This window comes from Arachis hypogaea, chromosome 14 (assembly GCF_003086295.3).
Source record: "Arachis hypogaea cultivar Tifrunner chromosome 14, arahy.Tifrunner.gnm2.J5K5, whole genome shotgun sequence".
Lineage (NCBI taxonomy): Eukaryota > Viridiplantae > Streptophyta > Magnoliopsida > Fabales > Fabaceae > Arachis > Arachis hypogaea.
In genome coordinates, this window is record NC_092049.1 from 137,117,618 (window position 1) to 137,132,316 (window position 14,699).

Consider the following 14,699-nt stretch of genomic DNA (forward strand, 5'->3'; position numbering starts at 1 on the left):
TCTCTTAATAATAGAAAAGAGAGCAAATTCAATATTTAATTTCTCCAATGAAGGACCTAAGAGCTTTACTAAAATCATGAAACTAGTTCGAACTGATCGATTTAACCGAATTAATTTAAAACTAGTTTTAAACCAATCTGATTCATAACAAAAAAAATAATTACAAGCGAATTGGTCAAAAACAAAATAATTGATATAAAATCTAGTAAATTAGTTAAATTAATCTAATTTTTTAACGGTTGATCAGTTTAAAATAATAAAATATAAATAATATATTTTTAAAATATATATATAATATATATTTTTTATACATAAATAACTAAATATATTATTTTATTATATATAATTCAATTCTAATTAAATTTTAATTAAATTTTTAAATCTTTAAACATGTAACCTTATCCTTGCTTGGATGCCTAGGATCTCATTCCCCATAAAAAAAACCTTGAAAATACAAACACATTGGTTGACTCGTGAAATGAGAAGTGGGGACCACATACCATTTTTTTTAAACCGCATTCCTCAATTCTACAGGTTAAGGATTAATTTGTCGTAATACTGAGTTTTATTTAAAGATTTATCGCTGGCCAATAGACTATTACATGTACAAGACAGGATTTAAATCTCTGACACTTGTTTAAGCAGACTAATAAACTAACTACTAGACTAATCTAATTTGGTTGGACCACGTGCCAATGAAGACAACTCAGAATCACAACATCATGTGTTGGGTCCATCATTAGGCCCAACTAAGCCTACTCACGCTTTCATATAAACCTTGGCTTCAAACCACAAACTGCAATATTCTCTACACACTGTCCATTCCCAACAAACCCTTTTACTCAATCACAAGATTCCTAAGACCCTTTACATAACTCAAAAGTACACCTTCAAATTCTTATCAACACAATTCATATTCCTGTGAAAACAATATGACCAAGATCTCTGTATTGCTCCTATGTCTCTTCTTCTTCTCAGCTTCAGGGCTTGTGAATGGTTCTTCCAAGCATCAAAAGATTGGGGTTTTTGAGCTCAAGAAAGGTGACCTTTCTTTGAAGGTTACCAATTGGGGTGCAACAATTTTGTCTCTCATCCTTCCTGATAAGAATGGTATTTAATTATTTTGTTTTATTGATAATGCTTCTAATTTTGTGAGTAATAATCATTCTGAATTTTAATTGTTTCTTCCACTTTGTGTTCTGTTTTCAGGAAAGTTGGGTGATGTTATTCTTGGATATAAGTCAATCAAGGATTACACTGTGAGTTTATTTTGTATTTTTCATACCAAAAGAAATAAAATTTTGTTGTTGAATTTGTTTCAGATTTTCCTATACACCTTTCTTCTGCTCTATTTTTTGGTGCATAAAGGTTAGAGATAAGGAAAATCTCTCCTCATCATTTTTTCAACAATATTATTGGGTTGACTCACACATGTGACAGCTATAAGATTTGAGAGTTAATTAATTATAAGATAAGAATTAAGACAAATATGATATGATATACATAAGTTTCATATTATAGTTTGTCATCATGTGCTGGTATTATCCTTCAAAACAATGTGACTTATAGTCAGCAATTGCGTCTTTTCAACCATAATTAATTATTTTTTAGAATAATCAACTAATGTTTTACGAATTGTCTTATGATAAAAGAGTTTGGTTCTCTTTTTTTTTATGTGAAGTAAAAAATAACTTTTGAATGAAATGAATAGAAATATTAAATTGGGAAGTGAATTTATGCGAAAATCATATACCAATTTTCAAATTATTAATTTCGTTTTGTTTTACTTTTCAACAAGCTAAGGTTCTAAATTTGTATTTTCTTACAAGAGTATGATATAGGTTAGGAGTTTAATACTTTAGTGGACTCAATTAATCCATAGAAAATGTGGGTCCACAATTAAATTTAACTTTGAATAAAAAAGAAAATACCCCATTGGCATTTTAATAACTTTGAAAATTTTCAACTTTGTTTTTTCTTATTTTTTTTTATGAATTCTTTTCCTTATTTATTAAAAATCTAAACTTTAATTATATCGTTAGTCTCTATAATTTTATCAAATTTTTAATTAGATATTTCTATTTTTTTTCTTTCAATTGTCAGGATTTTACATAGTTTTTAATTTTATAATTAGGTCTTTTTTATTCTAAAAAATGTTAAAATTAATTAAATATCTTTTTATAAATTAAAAGTATTCATAATTAAAAATCTAATTAAATTTTTAACGGTATATATTTTAAAAGAAATATTTTATTAATTTTAATATTTTGATATAAAAATAATCTAATTATAAAATTAAAAATAATATAAAAATTTAATTAAAAAATATATAATAATTTAATTAAAAATTTGATAAAATTATAGAACGAAAAAAATAATTAAACCAAAATTTAAAACGCCCCCAATTTTTTTTCCTTCTCGGGATTCTGTTTCACAAGTAGAAAAAGACAAAAGAGCATAATATTAGTGATGACTAATTTAATACGGATATATTTATATTTATATTCAGTCAACAACGTGAGTATAATTAGTAGTGGCAATATGTAGAGTAATATAATTTTTTTTATACAAATAATGGTCCACAACGTGAGTTTGTCTATATAATACTTATATAGAGCTATTTAGATAAAGACGCTTAAAATGTTTTTTTAAAAATATTTTTTAATAATTAAAATTTAATATATATAATCGATTAAATCATATTATTTTTGTCAAAATTAAGTTAGACAAATTAATTTAACCAAAAAAATGGTGAATTAAATTTTGAATTAGTCTAAATTAATATTATTTTTTTTATAAAAAATGACTACAATATATTTATTATAGAAAATAATTAAAATACTCTTATTATATATATATATATATATTAAATTTTAAAAATTTTAAATCCTAATCCTACGATAGAAAAATAAAGGACTAAAATTTAGGATTCTCAAAATTAATATATATAATAAAAATATTTTAGTTATTTTCTATAATAGAGTATTTTATTATTTTTTATAAAAAATAATATTAATTTAGACCAATTTAAAATTTGATTTACTATTTTTCGGTCAAATTAATTTGTCTAGCCTAATTTTGATAAAAATAACACGATTTAATTGATTATATGTGTTAAATTTTAATTATTAAAAAATATCTTTATAAAAAGACATTTTTAACGTCTTTATCTTTATCTGAGTCGCTCCCTACTTGCATTGTGTAGATTGGAACAGGAGTCATATATAATGGTTCCAATTATGTTTTTGGCTCAATAATTGATGAGTAGAATAATGACTATCGGTTTCGCATGATAATATAGATGAAAAATGAAATAAAATGATTAATTCTAGCTTGATTTTTTTTTCTCACATGAAAACTTGATGTTGTACCAAAAAGAAACATGAAAATTTTATTTTATTAACTTTTTGGTAGATTGAATACTTCATGTGTGATATTAAAGGAAACTGGTACAGTCGTGCTTTCTTTCATCTTTTAAAAAGAAATAATTATTTTTGGAAAATATCTAAGTGAAGAGTATTTTTATTTTCATTTAAAAAACTGATATTTTTATTTTAAAATGTTGTTTTACTATATTTTTGTTGAAAAAAGATATTATTTAGTACGATGTAGCTAGGGACGCATTTCTCTCCCAAAAGGCAATAGTTGAGCATGCTATTCTTGGAAAATGATTTTATTCTATTAATTAATAATTAGTAAACGAAGAAAGAACTAATCACTTTTTGAAGATAAAGACATTGAATATATTAAAAAGGTAACTATTCTTATGATTCTTATAATTTTATTAAATTTATAATTATATTTTTATATTTTTAATTAAATATTTATATTATTTTTAATTTTATAATTAAATTTTTAATGTAAAAAATATTAAAATTAATTTAATATTTTTTTGTAAATTAAAAATATCTATAATTAAAAATTTAATTAAAATTTTAGTTATATATTTTAAAAATTATATAAAAACTCATTAAATTTTAAGATGGTTTCTAGGGCGTTGTATCATTATTTTTCTTTATATTTTATATTTTGCAGATAATGATTAGACAAAAAGGATAGAAAAGGTTAATTAAAAGAAATCAATAATAACACTATTCCTGCATCGATCACTTTTGACATTTATATAAAAATATTATTATTAATTAATTATGTATTTCAATTTATTTTTAATTAACAAAAAACATATATTAATTGTTTAGAAAAATATTATTATCAAATAATATCTATTTTAAAAAATATAGATGTAACAGGATTGGAAATAAATATACCAAAATCAAAGTGGTCACATATTTTGATTTTAATAATTTGCAGAATGGTACAACTTACTTTGGTGCTACTGTTGGGCGAGTTGCAAACAGAATTGGAGGAGCTCAGTTTACTCTAAACGGAGTTCATTACAAATTAGTTGCTAATGAAGGAAACAATACACTTCATGGTATGCTTAACCTAATTAAATTCTAACATTAAATAAAATATTTATACTATGGATAGCTATATAAATTTTTGGTAACAAAAAAAAATTAATAAAAAAAGTTAAAATTTATTTTATTTAGTATTATTAATTATTACTAAAATTAACTAATATTAAATAAGATAAATTTAATTTTTTTTTATCTTTCTAATATTACCAACTATTATATTTCTCTTAGAAAATGCATGCTCATTCTACTTTGCTTGCCTTTTACTAATTAGGTGGAACCAGAGGATTCAATGATGTTCTTTGGAAAGTGGAAAGCTACAAAAGAAATGCCAAGAACCCAAGTATTACCTTCAGTTACCATAGTTTTGATGGTGAAGAAGGTAAACAAATAACCACAATCATCTAATAATTGATTGGCCAGAAATAAAATTATAATATTAGTGTTTTCATGGTGGTCGAGTATACTTATAAAAGACTCTGATACTCAATTCAGTAATAGTCTAATTATGCAAAATAATAATTGAAAATAAATAACATATTTTAGATACATATTAAGCCCTTTATTTATAGCATTTAAAAAATAAATTTTAAAATAATTTAGATAAATTCATGTAAGATATACACAGAATTCTACATGAATATAATTTAGATTATGTCTTTTATGAGCTAGCATGCTCCTAAAAGGATTTTTGACCGACTATAACTTTAAATCTAATATGAGAATTGGACTGTAAGTCCCTAATAAATTTAAAATTATTCTAAGACTAAAACAAAATACATTTACTAATAATTTTAGAAACTAAATTAAATTAAACCTTTACTAGATACTAATATTCATGAGATTGCATTATGTTTATTATTTCAGGATTCCCTGGTGATCTCATAGTTACTGTGAGCTACATTCTAAGTGGGAAAAACCATTTGGCCATAGTGATGAAAGCAAAAGCATTAAACAAAGCCACCCCAGTGAACTTAGCCAACCATGCTTATTGGAACCTAGGAGGTCAAAACAGTGGCAACATTCTTGACGAGGTTGTCCAAATCTTTGGTTCAAAGATCACAGTTGTTGATAGCAAACTGATTCCCACAGGAAAATTTGCTTCAGTGAAAGGAACACCCTATGATTTTCTGAAGCCACAAGTTGTTGGAAGCAGGATTAACAAGCTAGCTTCAACAAAAGGCTATGACATCAACTATGTTCTTGATAGTGAGAAGAAAATCAAGCTAGCAGCAATAGTTAAGGATCATAAATCAGGCAGGGTGTTGGAACTTTACACAAATGCCCCTGGTTTGCAGTTTTATACTGGGAACTACCTTAGTAATTTGAAGGGTAAAGGTGGATATGTGTATCAATCTCATGCTGGATTGTGTTTGGAGAGTCAAGCTTTTCCTGATTCAGTGAATCACCCAAATTTCCCTTCAACTATTGTCACCCCTCAAAAGCCTTACAAGCATCTTATGCTCTTCAAATTTTCCACATATTAGGTGTACTATGTTGAATTTAGTACATCATGCGCTAAGGTAATTTATTCATCGGTATAAATAGTAAAAAGGAAAAAAAAAAACATTTATTATAATTTAAATTTATACGATTGAATTACCTTAGTGCATGATGCACTGAGTTTAATCTAATACATCGTAATTTTAATAAATTTGTGTAACATGATTTCACGTGTCATCCATAGTTCTCGTGGTTTGTTGCAATAAAAAATAAGAACGATTTTTATTATTGTCATAATTATTACTTTATTAGTGGAACTTTATAATCTTTCATCAATACCTAGTTTTCTATCTTGCTTCCTAACCTTTTATTTATATATTGTGGGAATCTAGGCCTGATTTGATAAAAAATTTTAAAAAAATAATTTTTTAAAAACAAGTTTTTTATTTTATTTTATATTTGATCATTTAAAAGGGATGTGGTCGAAGTCAACAACTATGATTGCTTCCTAATTTAGCAATTTCGGGTAAAGCATTAAATTAGCTTCATTTAAGGGTCTACCGCTGGCCAATAAATTATTGCATGCACAAGACAGAATTTGAATTCGAAACACTTCCTTAAACAGATGAATAAACTGATTATTCGACCAGCTCAAATTGGTTTCTATAAGTTTATTTATTAATTTTGTTAATATCTTTACGAAAAAAGTCAAACCGGAAAAAGCCCAACTCCGTAACGCTGAGTCCATTATAATGTGGTTGAGAGAACGTGTATGTAAAGTAAAAGAGAGCAATGCTCATCAATTAATTTGGGCTTGGGAATCTTGTTAATGGGTTTATAATCTCTAAAGAAGTCAAGCTCATATCAAACTTCAACCCAACAAAATAATCAGATCACATCAAACTGGTTAACCCCAAAAATATTCTGACCCAAAAATATAAAGAATTTAGTAAGATTAAAAAAACAACAAATGATGATATACATTTAATTAAATCCCAAACAAATTAGGATGAACATTATATTAAGAGTGGGCTTTTTTTTTCAACTAATTTTCAATTCATGTACGGAATAATAAAATAATTAAGGCGACATAACAAATAATTCCAATAATTCTAACTAAATACAAGAAATTTTAATAACCTTCATTCTGATGAACTCATCAATATCTGGTTTTGTCAGGAATTTCCTTTGCTGCTTTGAGTATCCTCTCAAATGCACTTTGCATGCATGACTTCAATTTTTGTTCATCTATAAAATCTTTTTCGGTCTTGAAGGTAACTCTTAGCACTCCCATATAACTCATAATTGAAATGACAAGACTCTGAACACCATACATTTAAAAATAAAAAATTAGAAACAAAAAAGTGTAAGTATTTTTCATTAACATATATATAAGTCCTAAATTGTGTCTTACGTTGATGTCCAAAAAAAATGTTTAAATAATAAGATAATAAAAAAGGTAAGAATATGAGTGAAAAGGCCTTCTTATTAAGATGTCTTCCAATTCCATTACATTCAACAAAATTAATTAAATTTATTTATTCTAATACACAGCTTTAAATTTCTCATAGGATCAATAGGTAATAATAAGAATGGAGGATTAAGTACGATTTTAGTCTTTAAAGTATAGGTTAAAAATTTTTTTTTGTTCCTAACCTTATTTTGCATATAAAATCGTTCTTTGGGTTTAAAACCAAGTTTTAAAATCGTCATTTTTACTTAAATATTAAAATTTTGGACCAAATTACCCATAACAAAAAAATTATAAAATAAAATAAAAAAAATAAGAGAAAAAGAGTGTTTATGATCTGCGAAGAGGGAAAGAAAGAAAAAGAAGGGGAAAGGAAAGAAAAAGAAGAAGTTGTCTATGATCCACCTCTGTCTTCACTTCTACCGCCACCTCCATACGATTTTGGTCTCTAAGGTAAAGACGATTTTAAAACTAAGTTAAAGCTTAAAGACAATTTTATATGAAAAAAAAAGATTGAGGATGAAAAATTTTTTTGACTTATACCTTAAGAACTAAAATTGTACTTAACTCTAAGAATGGACTTTAATTAATTAATTAATTGATTAATAAACATTATACCTCGGGGCCACCAGCGAGAGTAAAATACAAGCCTTTGACAGGATGATTAGCTAAAGCCATTTGTTGTAGTGGTCCAACTAAGTTTGAAATAACCGCACTTGAATTTGATAATGTCCCATAAATGTGTTTAGCTACTGCCTACAACAACATTATTGGTCAACCAAAACCATTAAAACATCCATAAAAGATTAGTAGTATTATATTAATAAGGTTTATACTTTTATTGTGTACGTATGTTCCATGATTCCTTGAACGTTTTTAATTAGTTACTCTACTAGTCTACTCCATACAACAACTTTGATCAACCAATAAACCATATTATATTAGAGAATACTTTATTAATATTAAGGTTTATACTTTAAATTTGATATTGTCCCATGAATCCATATTTGGTATATTAGACAAGCACATTAGATATTGTGATGAGATAATCTATATCTCCATTTTTTACAGCTAGGTTACTTTTTATTTAAAATTTCAGGGTCTTACTAATAAAAAAGTTCTTTAACAATATTATCATAAAAAGTTTATAAATTTCTATGCATTAAATATATTAGAAGAATAAAAACTTTAAATATTGTCATCATCAATATTAGTAAATATATACACATATTCATTCTCAAAACCACTCATTAATCTATAATTACATTAAGTGTTTAATAGATTTTAAAGGTTAATTAGTAGTACTAACATTCTAAATATTTTTGAAGTTACCGACTTTATTTTTTTAGGAAAAGTCTAGGGGACCAACAATTTTTGTGTTTTGTGGCCAGCACTTAACCATCAAGAGAAAAGTGAGTAATCTCTCATCATTAGATGTAATCTCACACCATTAAAAAGACTATTGATGGTCAATTAATGGTTACAAAATACAAAAATTATTGGCCCCAAACACTCCTTTTTTTTTTAATGTATATATATATATATATATATATATATATATATATATATATATATATATTTGGAGTAAAAAGTGACAAAATCTTTTCCAACAGGATAAACAAAATAATCACCATAAAACTAATGAAGTAATGATATAACAGAAAACTTATCATCATGATTATCAAAATTAATTAGTTTAATTAGTCAAATATATAATAATGTAGCAAATTACCTCTTGCCCTCTTAGTTTACCCTCCATTTCCAATAGTGTGCCGGTAAGAGGAACAGCTAAAGATTGTTTCTTTCTCTTGATCATGTTATGTGCTTCCCAAATAAACTCTAAAGGATTTGAGGTTCTACTTTGTTTTAATTTGGGAATAGGAACATGCAAGAAGGAAATTTTGTTGCCCCAAGGAGCCTTGGCTTTGGTGTTGAGCATATCATTGATTGATTGGTATCCTTCAATGTTTCTTGTATTCAGTAACACCAATGCAGTGGATTCTGCTGTCTTTGATTTGGAGTTCATTTCTTCCATATACAATCTTGTCCCATAGAACACTATTCCAGTTACTACATCGTTTATTGTCTGCACTTTGTAACATATATTAAACAACCAAAAAGGATCATTAATGATATAATAATATAATAATAAATTTTTTTATGTATTTTATTAAAGATATAACTATTAATATATTTTTTTTTTGTCAGTCAAATATGTTTAAAAAAATGTATTATATGACATAATCAGAATCAAATTAATATTGTTGAATTTCGATCACATAACTATTTCTAAACATAAAGATATGTATAATATAAATCTTGTATCTTTTAAGAATAAGATCTTCAGATAGTTTATTAGTGTGAGACATCTCTTATTTCATAAATTAACTTCTAAAAATTGAATTAAACTTACTCAATCTCAATCGAGTAAAGAGGTGTTTATATTTTTAATAATAATTTTTAATATATAAAAATTATATTTTTTTTAATGCTTTTAAAATGTGATCTTAAGGTACATGTCAACAAGTCTGATCCAAAAAATGTTATTCTTATCTTGTGTCATATATATTGTCAATGTATTCATCATTATTTTTTTTATCATTAATTGAAGGTGTGATTCTTAAAGTAATTAAATTAGTTAAATTAATCTAGTTAATAAACACTTGTAATAATGGTCTTACCACTCCAAGCCTAGACTTGATATCTGAGACTTGATTGATAGAGAAAGCCATGGTTGATATAGAAATCGGTTGAAACTCAACACCAACATTCCCAGATCTAATTGGTGTCTTTTCATCATTAATGATGCTACTCTTCAACATGCTCCATCCAAAATCTGCCACGGTGTAAAATGCCGAAGACACCAACCAAGAAAAGCTTGAACAAATTCCCTTGGTGGACTTGGATTCTTGCTTTGAAGGCTTGAGAGTTGGAAAAGACAAAGGAAGAGAAGGGTCATCAGCTCTTTGAAGACATGAGAGAAGCGCACCCATTAGAGAGTAGCCATCTCCAAGTGCATGGTGAAGCTTGAATATCACACTCCCATGTGCATCACTTGTAGTGCTATTCACTATGTGAACTTCCCATAAGGGCTTGCTTTGTGGTAATTCTTCCATTGATATTCTTGATAAGTAATCTTGAAACCACTTGTCATTTGATTCTAGTGTTTCTGGCAGTATTGGGGTTCTCACATGTTCTTTCAAGTTTACATCAACTTTCTTCCATCTTTTCTCTCCTTTTTTGTCTTGCACCTTAACCATATATAAGATGTGTGTCAATGTTAAAACTTGATATAAAAAAAAATACTGTCACAATATATTTCTTAAAAACTGCCGCAATTAAATAGTAGGACACAAATACATACATTTAATGAAGGTAAAAAATCGTCGCAAATTACCAAGTTTCTTTTTTTTTTTTTTACCAAAAATATGAGACAATTGAGTATGGGGAGTCTATGCCATTTGAGCTATTACTCATTGGCTAAAATTTGGAAAGATAGGAGACTCGAACCCGCAACCTCTTAATTGAGTATGAGGAGTCTATGTCATTTGAGCTATTACTCATTGGCAAGTTTTCTTAGGAACAACATAAACAAACAAATTAATTAAAAATAATTTTAAATATTTCTAAAACATTGGTATTTTAATAGTTTGAACCGTTAGTCTCAATATAAAAAATATATATAATATTATTTAAAACTAACGGTTCAAATTACTAAAATATTAATGTTTCTTGAATATTTAAAAATTTTCCAAACATATATACACTATTGTATAGAGAGTAAACAAAAAATTATCAACATTTTGGAAATAAAATAAAATAAGAATATTTTGGTCAACTTTTTTCATAAAATTTATTTTTATTAGAAAAAAAAAAGTCCAATAGAAATCGAACTAGTAGTGAAAAAGACTTGATATTATGATATATGAATAATATTTTTTAAAATTTAAAAATTTAAACAAAAACTAAAGTGCTAGCAATGTGTTTCTTTCTTACCATGATGGAGGAGAAGCGTGGATTGATGGGAAGAAAAACATGTTTGAGAAGAGACATAGCCTGCATTAGCAAACCATGAATTGGAACTTCAAATTCTATAACTCCAATAATGTATATGCATAGTGCTGAGCTGTTGAAATATTGTCCCACAGGACTAACTGGTTCTACTCCCTCCTCTATTATTTCATGATATTCCATAACAATAATAATACTTACTTTTCCAAATTAAGACCACTTTATTATATGCTGCTAAAGTGCTAATTGGGACATGAGTGTCAGAGGAAATGCAACTACTATATATAGTATAGAGCGTTATGGGATGTATATGAGGAAATAATTAAGGTAAGGTGAGGATAAGTCAAAAAAGAAAGACACGTGGCTCAATTACTTTGTGACAGCAAGGCGGTTATTATTTAAGTAGTAAAAGTTGAATTGCTGGTCGTTTTTTCTCTGCTATGAACACGTTTATATAATTAAGCGTGACGGATCAACTAAAGTCACCAGAAATTTAGGTGTCAATTTAGTTACAAGAAAGGTTTTACTGTTCAACACTCAAGCCTCTGTAAAAAACTAAAAATCATGGGGATTTTTATTTTTATTTTTAAAGGGTTTCAATAACAATAGTAGAAAATAGTAAGCTTTGATATAAATTTCTTAGTTTTTTAATAATAATAATAATAATAATATACTCAAAATTATTAAATATATATGCTTTCCTTTCCTTTTTTTTCCAATACAACAATTATATTTGTATGAGACTTTATTTTAGGTAAAGAAACACTTTCATATGCGCATTTCAATAATGGCAAGTTGGCAACCTTTACTCAATTAAATGAATGTGCTATTATTTATTGCATTTTGATATTGAGATAAATGTGATATGGTTTGAACCTGTTTTTATATTTTATAAATTTTAAAAAGTAGTTCAGACGTTATCAAGTTTTGTGTGCGAAAAGCCTTTAATGCAATTTGGGTTACGTGCATTTTTCAAACCGCAAATAGTACGCAATTAAACTGTCGGCCAATTTCAGCCTCGATCTGTGCATTTTTATGATTTTCTCTCTTATGAGTTTTGACTTTTTTTTACTTAATAAATAAAAAGATCATTAATAATTAAATTTTTTAAATAATTTATTTTAATAAATGCATAATAAATATATTAAAATTTTAATTTTTGTATTGTTTTTTATAAAAACTTTTTTAATTGATAATTTTATTATGTGTTTTTATTTTAAAAAAATATTACGTTTTATTCTTCTTCATTCTACATAATATTTTTAGTTATTAAAATATGTTCTAAAAATAGACATTAAAACAATTATAACAAATATTTTATTAAAATTATTAGAAATAGTATTTTATATTTTTAATATATTAAATACATAAAAAATTTAAAATATTTTGATTATTATATTCTTAGAATATATTTTTAAAACACAAGATAAACTATTATTATTATTATTATTATTATTATTATTATTATTATTATTATTATTATTATCATTATTATTATTAGTAGTAGTAGTAGTAGTAGTAGTAGTAATTATAAAGATATGCAACTCTTTTCAGTTAATATTTGTTAATTTTTATACAATTTAATTTTTAAATTTTAATTTTAATCTTAAATTTTAAATTTTAAAAATAAAATTTTAGTATTAACTAATTAAAAAATAATTTTTTATATTTATTCTATCAACTATATTAAGTGTAAAAAAGTTATTAAATTAATTACTTGTATAAATATATATTAAAATATATAATATATATTTAAAAAAATTAATAATATATTTATATATAAATATATAATAATTAATTTAATAACTGATTTTTAAGTATATATATATATATATATATATATAATATTTTGTTATTCTATTATTATTTACATTATCGCCGGTTCTTAATTTGTTCAAAACATGTAGCAGTCTTTGTCAAAGTCAAAATACTCGCTTTCATACACATTCCTTTACCTAGTTTGGAATATATGGAAATCAAGAACTCAAAAAGTTTAGGGTTGCGCGTTGAGCTGATATATATAGTTAAATAATAATTATTTTGTGGATGCTTTATTTTTTCCTTTCAATTCATGGCTGAAAGGATGACATACATACAATTGACAATTGGGAATTAACAATAATATACACCTGATATTAGGTTCAACAATCACTACATCCCCATCCATGGCAGTCACACTATTAATTGTTAGCCAACTATTAACCACCAAATTAAATAACAAAACCTGACCATATATACAACCACAAAATGCTTGAACGACATGTATATTGCTAAATAATAATAAATTCAATCTTTTATTCGTTTCATACATCACCTTTTTTTTTTATATATATGACTAATGCTGATTAATTACTTTATGAATGATATATCAATATTACAAACTTAGATTAATTTCTTTCAACCCCATGTCTAGCCCACTAACATACTTGCTACATAAACGTAGTTCTAATAAAAATATTTACCAGTCCAAAAAAATAAATATTCAGAAACCATGAATCGTGCACTCGCACTGCCCTAAATACATGCCAACAAACAACGGGATATTTAGTGAGGTAAGTATCAAAGTGGTCCCTGAAGTTATCCTCGAGGATCAAAATAATTCTTGAACTTAAAAATTTGTCTAGATCGTCCCTGAAGTTGATCTCCGGTACTCATAGTGATCCTTCCGGTGAATTTCGTTCAGCTGGCGCAACCGAAAAGCTGACCTGGCGTCGTTGGTGACACGTTAGCAGCCCAACGGCTAGCTGACGTGGCCTAGTAAACGTTTTAGAGTCAATTTGGTCCCTAATTTTAGTTTAAAAACCCTAACCCCCAAATTGACTCTATTCTCCTTTCTTCTCCATCGCACATGCTGTTTTCGTCTTCTCTCCGTTCTTCTCCATCGCACCAGAGGTGATTCTTCAGTGTTGTCTTCATCTTCGAACACCAGACGTTATGGCTAGCGCAAGCAACGCAGCTGGGAGCTCCAACAACCCAAGATCATTTGGAAGCATCATGAGGAGGATGAATAGAAACAGAGATGCGCGTCTGCCAGAATGGTATGCATGCGGGTCGAGACCAGTGCTGCGATGGTCAGCGACGGATTCTAATCCAGGAGACTGTTCGCGGGTTGCCCAAACTACAATGTAAGTGCTTGATGATGTTCCTTTTGGTAAATCTAGAGGTTGGTTGATTCACTTTTCTGGGTTTAGACTGCAGGTAAGAGGTGGTGTGGGTTGTTTATTTGGGTGGACAAAATTCTGAAAGAAGATGCGGTGACATGTGATGGTAGAACAAGCTCTTCAAACGACAACGAAGAATGGAAGATGAAGATTGCTTGGAAACTTGGAAGACTAGAGTCTGAAGTTAGAATTCTG

General features: G+C 26.8%; 2 protein-coding genes across 2 annotated transcripts; one reads left to right on the forward strand and one right to left on the reverse strand.

The window, feature by feature from the left end:
- Positions 1–726: 726 nt before the first annotated feature.
- On the forward strand, positions 727–6,197 carry LOC112744476 (uncharacterized). Its single transcript, XM_025794121.3, has 5 exons — positions 727–1,110; positions 1,210–1,259; positions 4,312–4,435; positions 4,693–4,800; positions 5,286–6,197. The coding sequence occupies exons 1-5, from the start codon at positions 933–935 to the stop codon at positions 5,903–5,905; spliced, it is 1,080 nt and encodes a 359-aa protein (XP_025649906.1). The 5' UTR covers positions 727–932; the 3' UTR covers positions 5,906–6,197.
- Positions 6,198–6,816: 619 nt separating this feature from the next.
- Positions 6,817–11,769, reverse strand: LOC112744477 (wax ester synthase/diacylglycerol acyltransferase 4). The gene is made up of 5 exons (XM_025794122.3): positions 11,329–11,769; positions 10,014–10,583; positions 9,065–9,418; positions 7,951–8,088; positions 6,817–7,182 (listed from the first exon to the last, which is right to left on the reverse strand). Exons 1-5 carry the CDS (start codon positions 11,524–11,526, stop codon positions 7,021–7,023), a joined length of 1,422 nt encoding a protein of 473 aa, XP_025649907.1. The 5' UTR covers positions 11,527–11,769; the 3' UTR covers positions 6,817–7,020.
- Positions 11,770–14,699: the final 2,930 nt, after the last annotated feature.

Excerpts from the sequence above, each read along its gene's own strand:
- LOC112744476 (XM_025794121.3), top strand. The coding sequence starts at position 933 with ATGACCAAGATCTCTGTATTGCTCCTATGTCTCTTCTTCTTCTCAGCT. Across the intron at positions 1,260-4,311 it reads AGTCAATCAAGGATTACACT|AATGGTACAACTTACTTTGG; the intron begins GTGAGTTTATTT and ends AATAATTTGCAG. Across the intron at positions 4,436-4,692 it reads AGGAAACAATACACTTCATG|GTGGAACCAGAGGATTCAAT; the intron begins GTATGCTTAACC and ends TTTACTAATTAG.
- LOC112744477 (XM_025794122.3), bottom strand. The coding sequence starts at position 11,526 with ATGGAATATCATGAAATAATAGAGGAGGGAGTAGAACCAGTTAGTCCT. Across the intron at positions 9,419-10,013 it reads TCAAGTCTAGGCTTGGAGTG|ACAATAAACGATGTAGTAAC; the intron begins GTAAGACCATTA and ends TACAAAGTGCAG. Across the intron at positions 8,089-9,064 it reads GTAAACTAAGAGGGCAAGAG|GCAGTAGCTAAACACATTTA; the intron begins GTAATTTGCTAC and ends ATGTTGTTGTAG.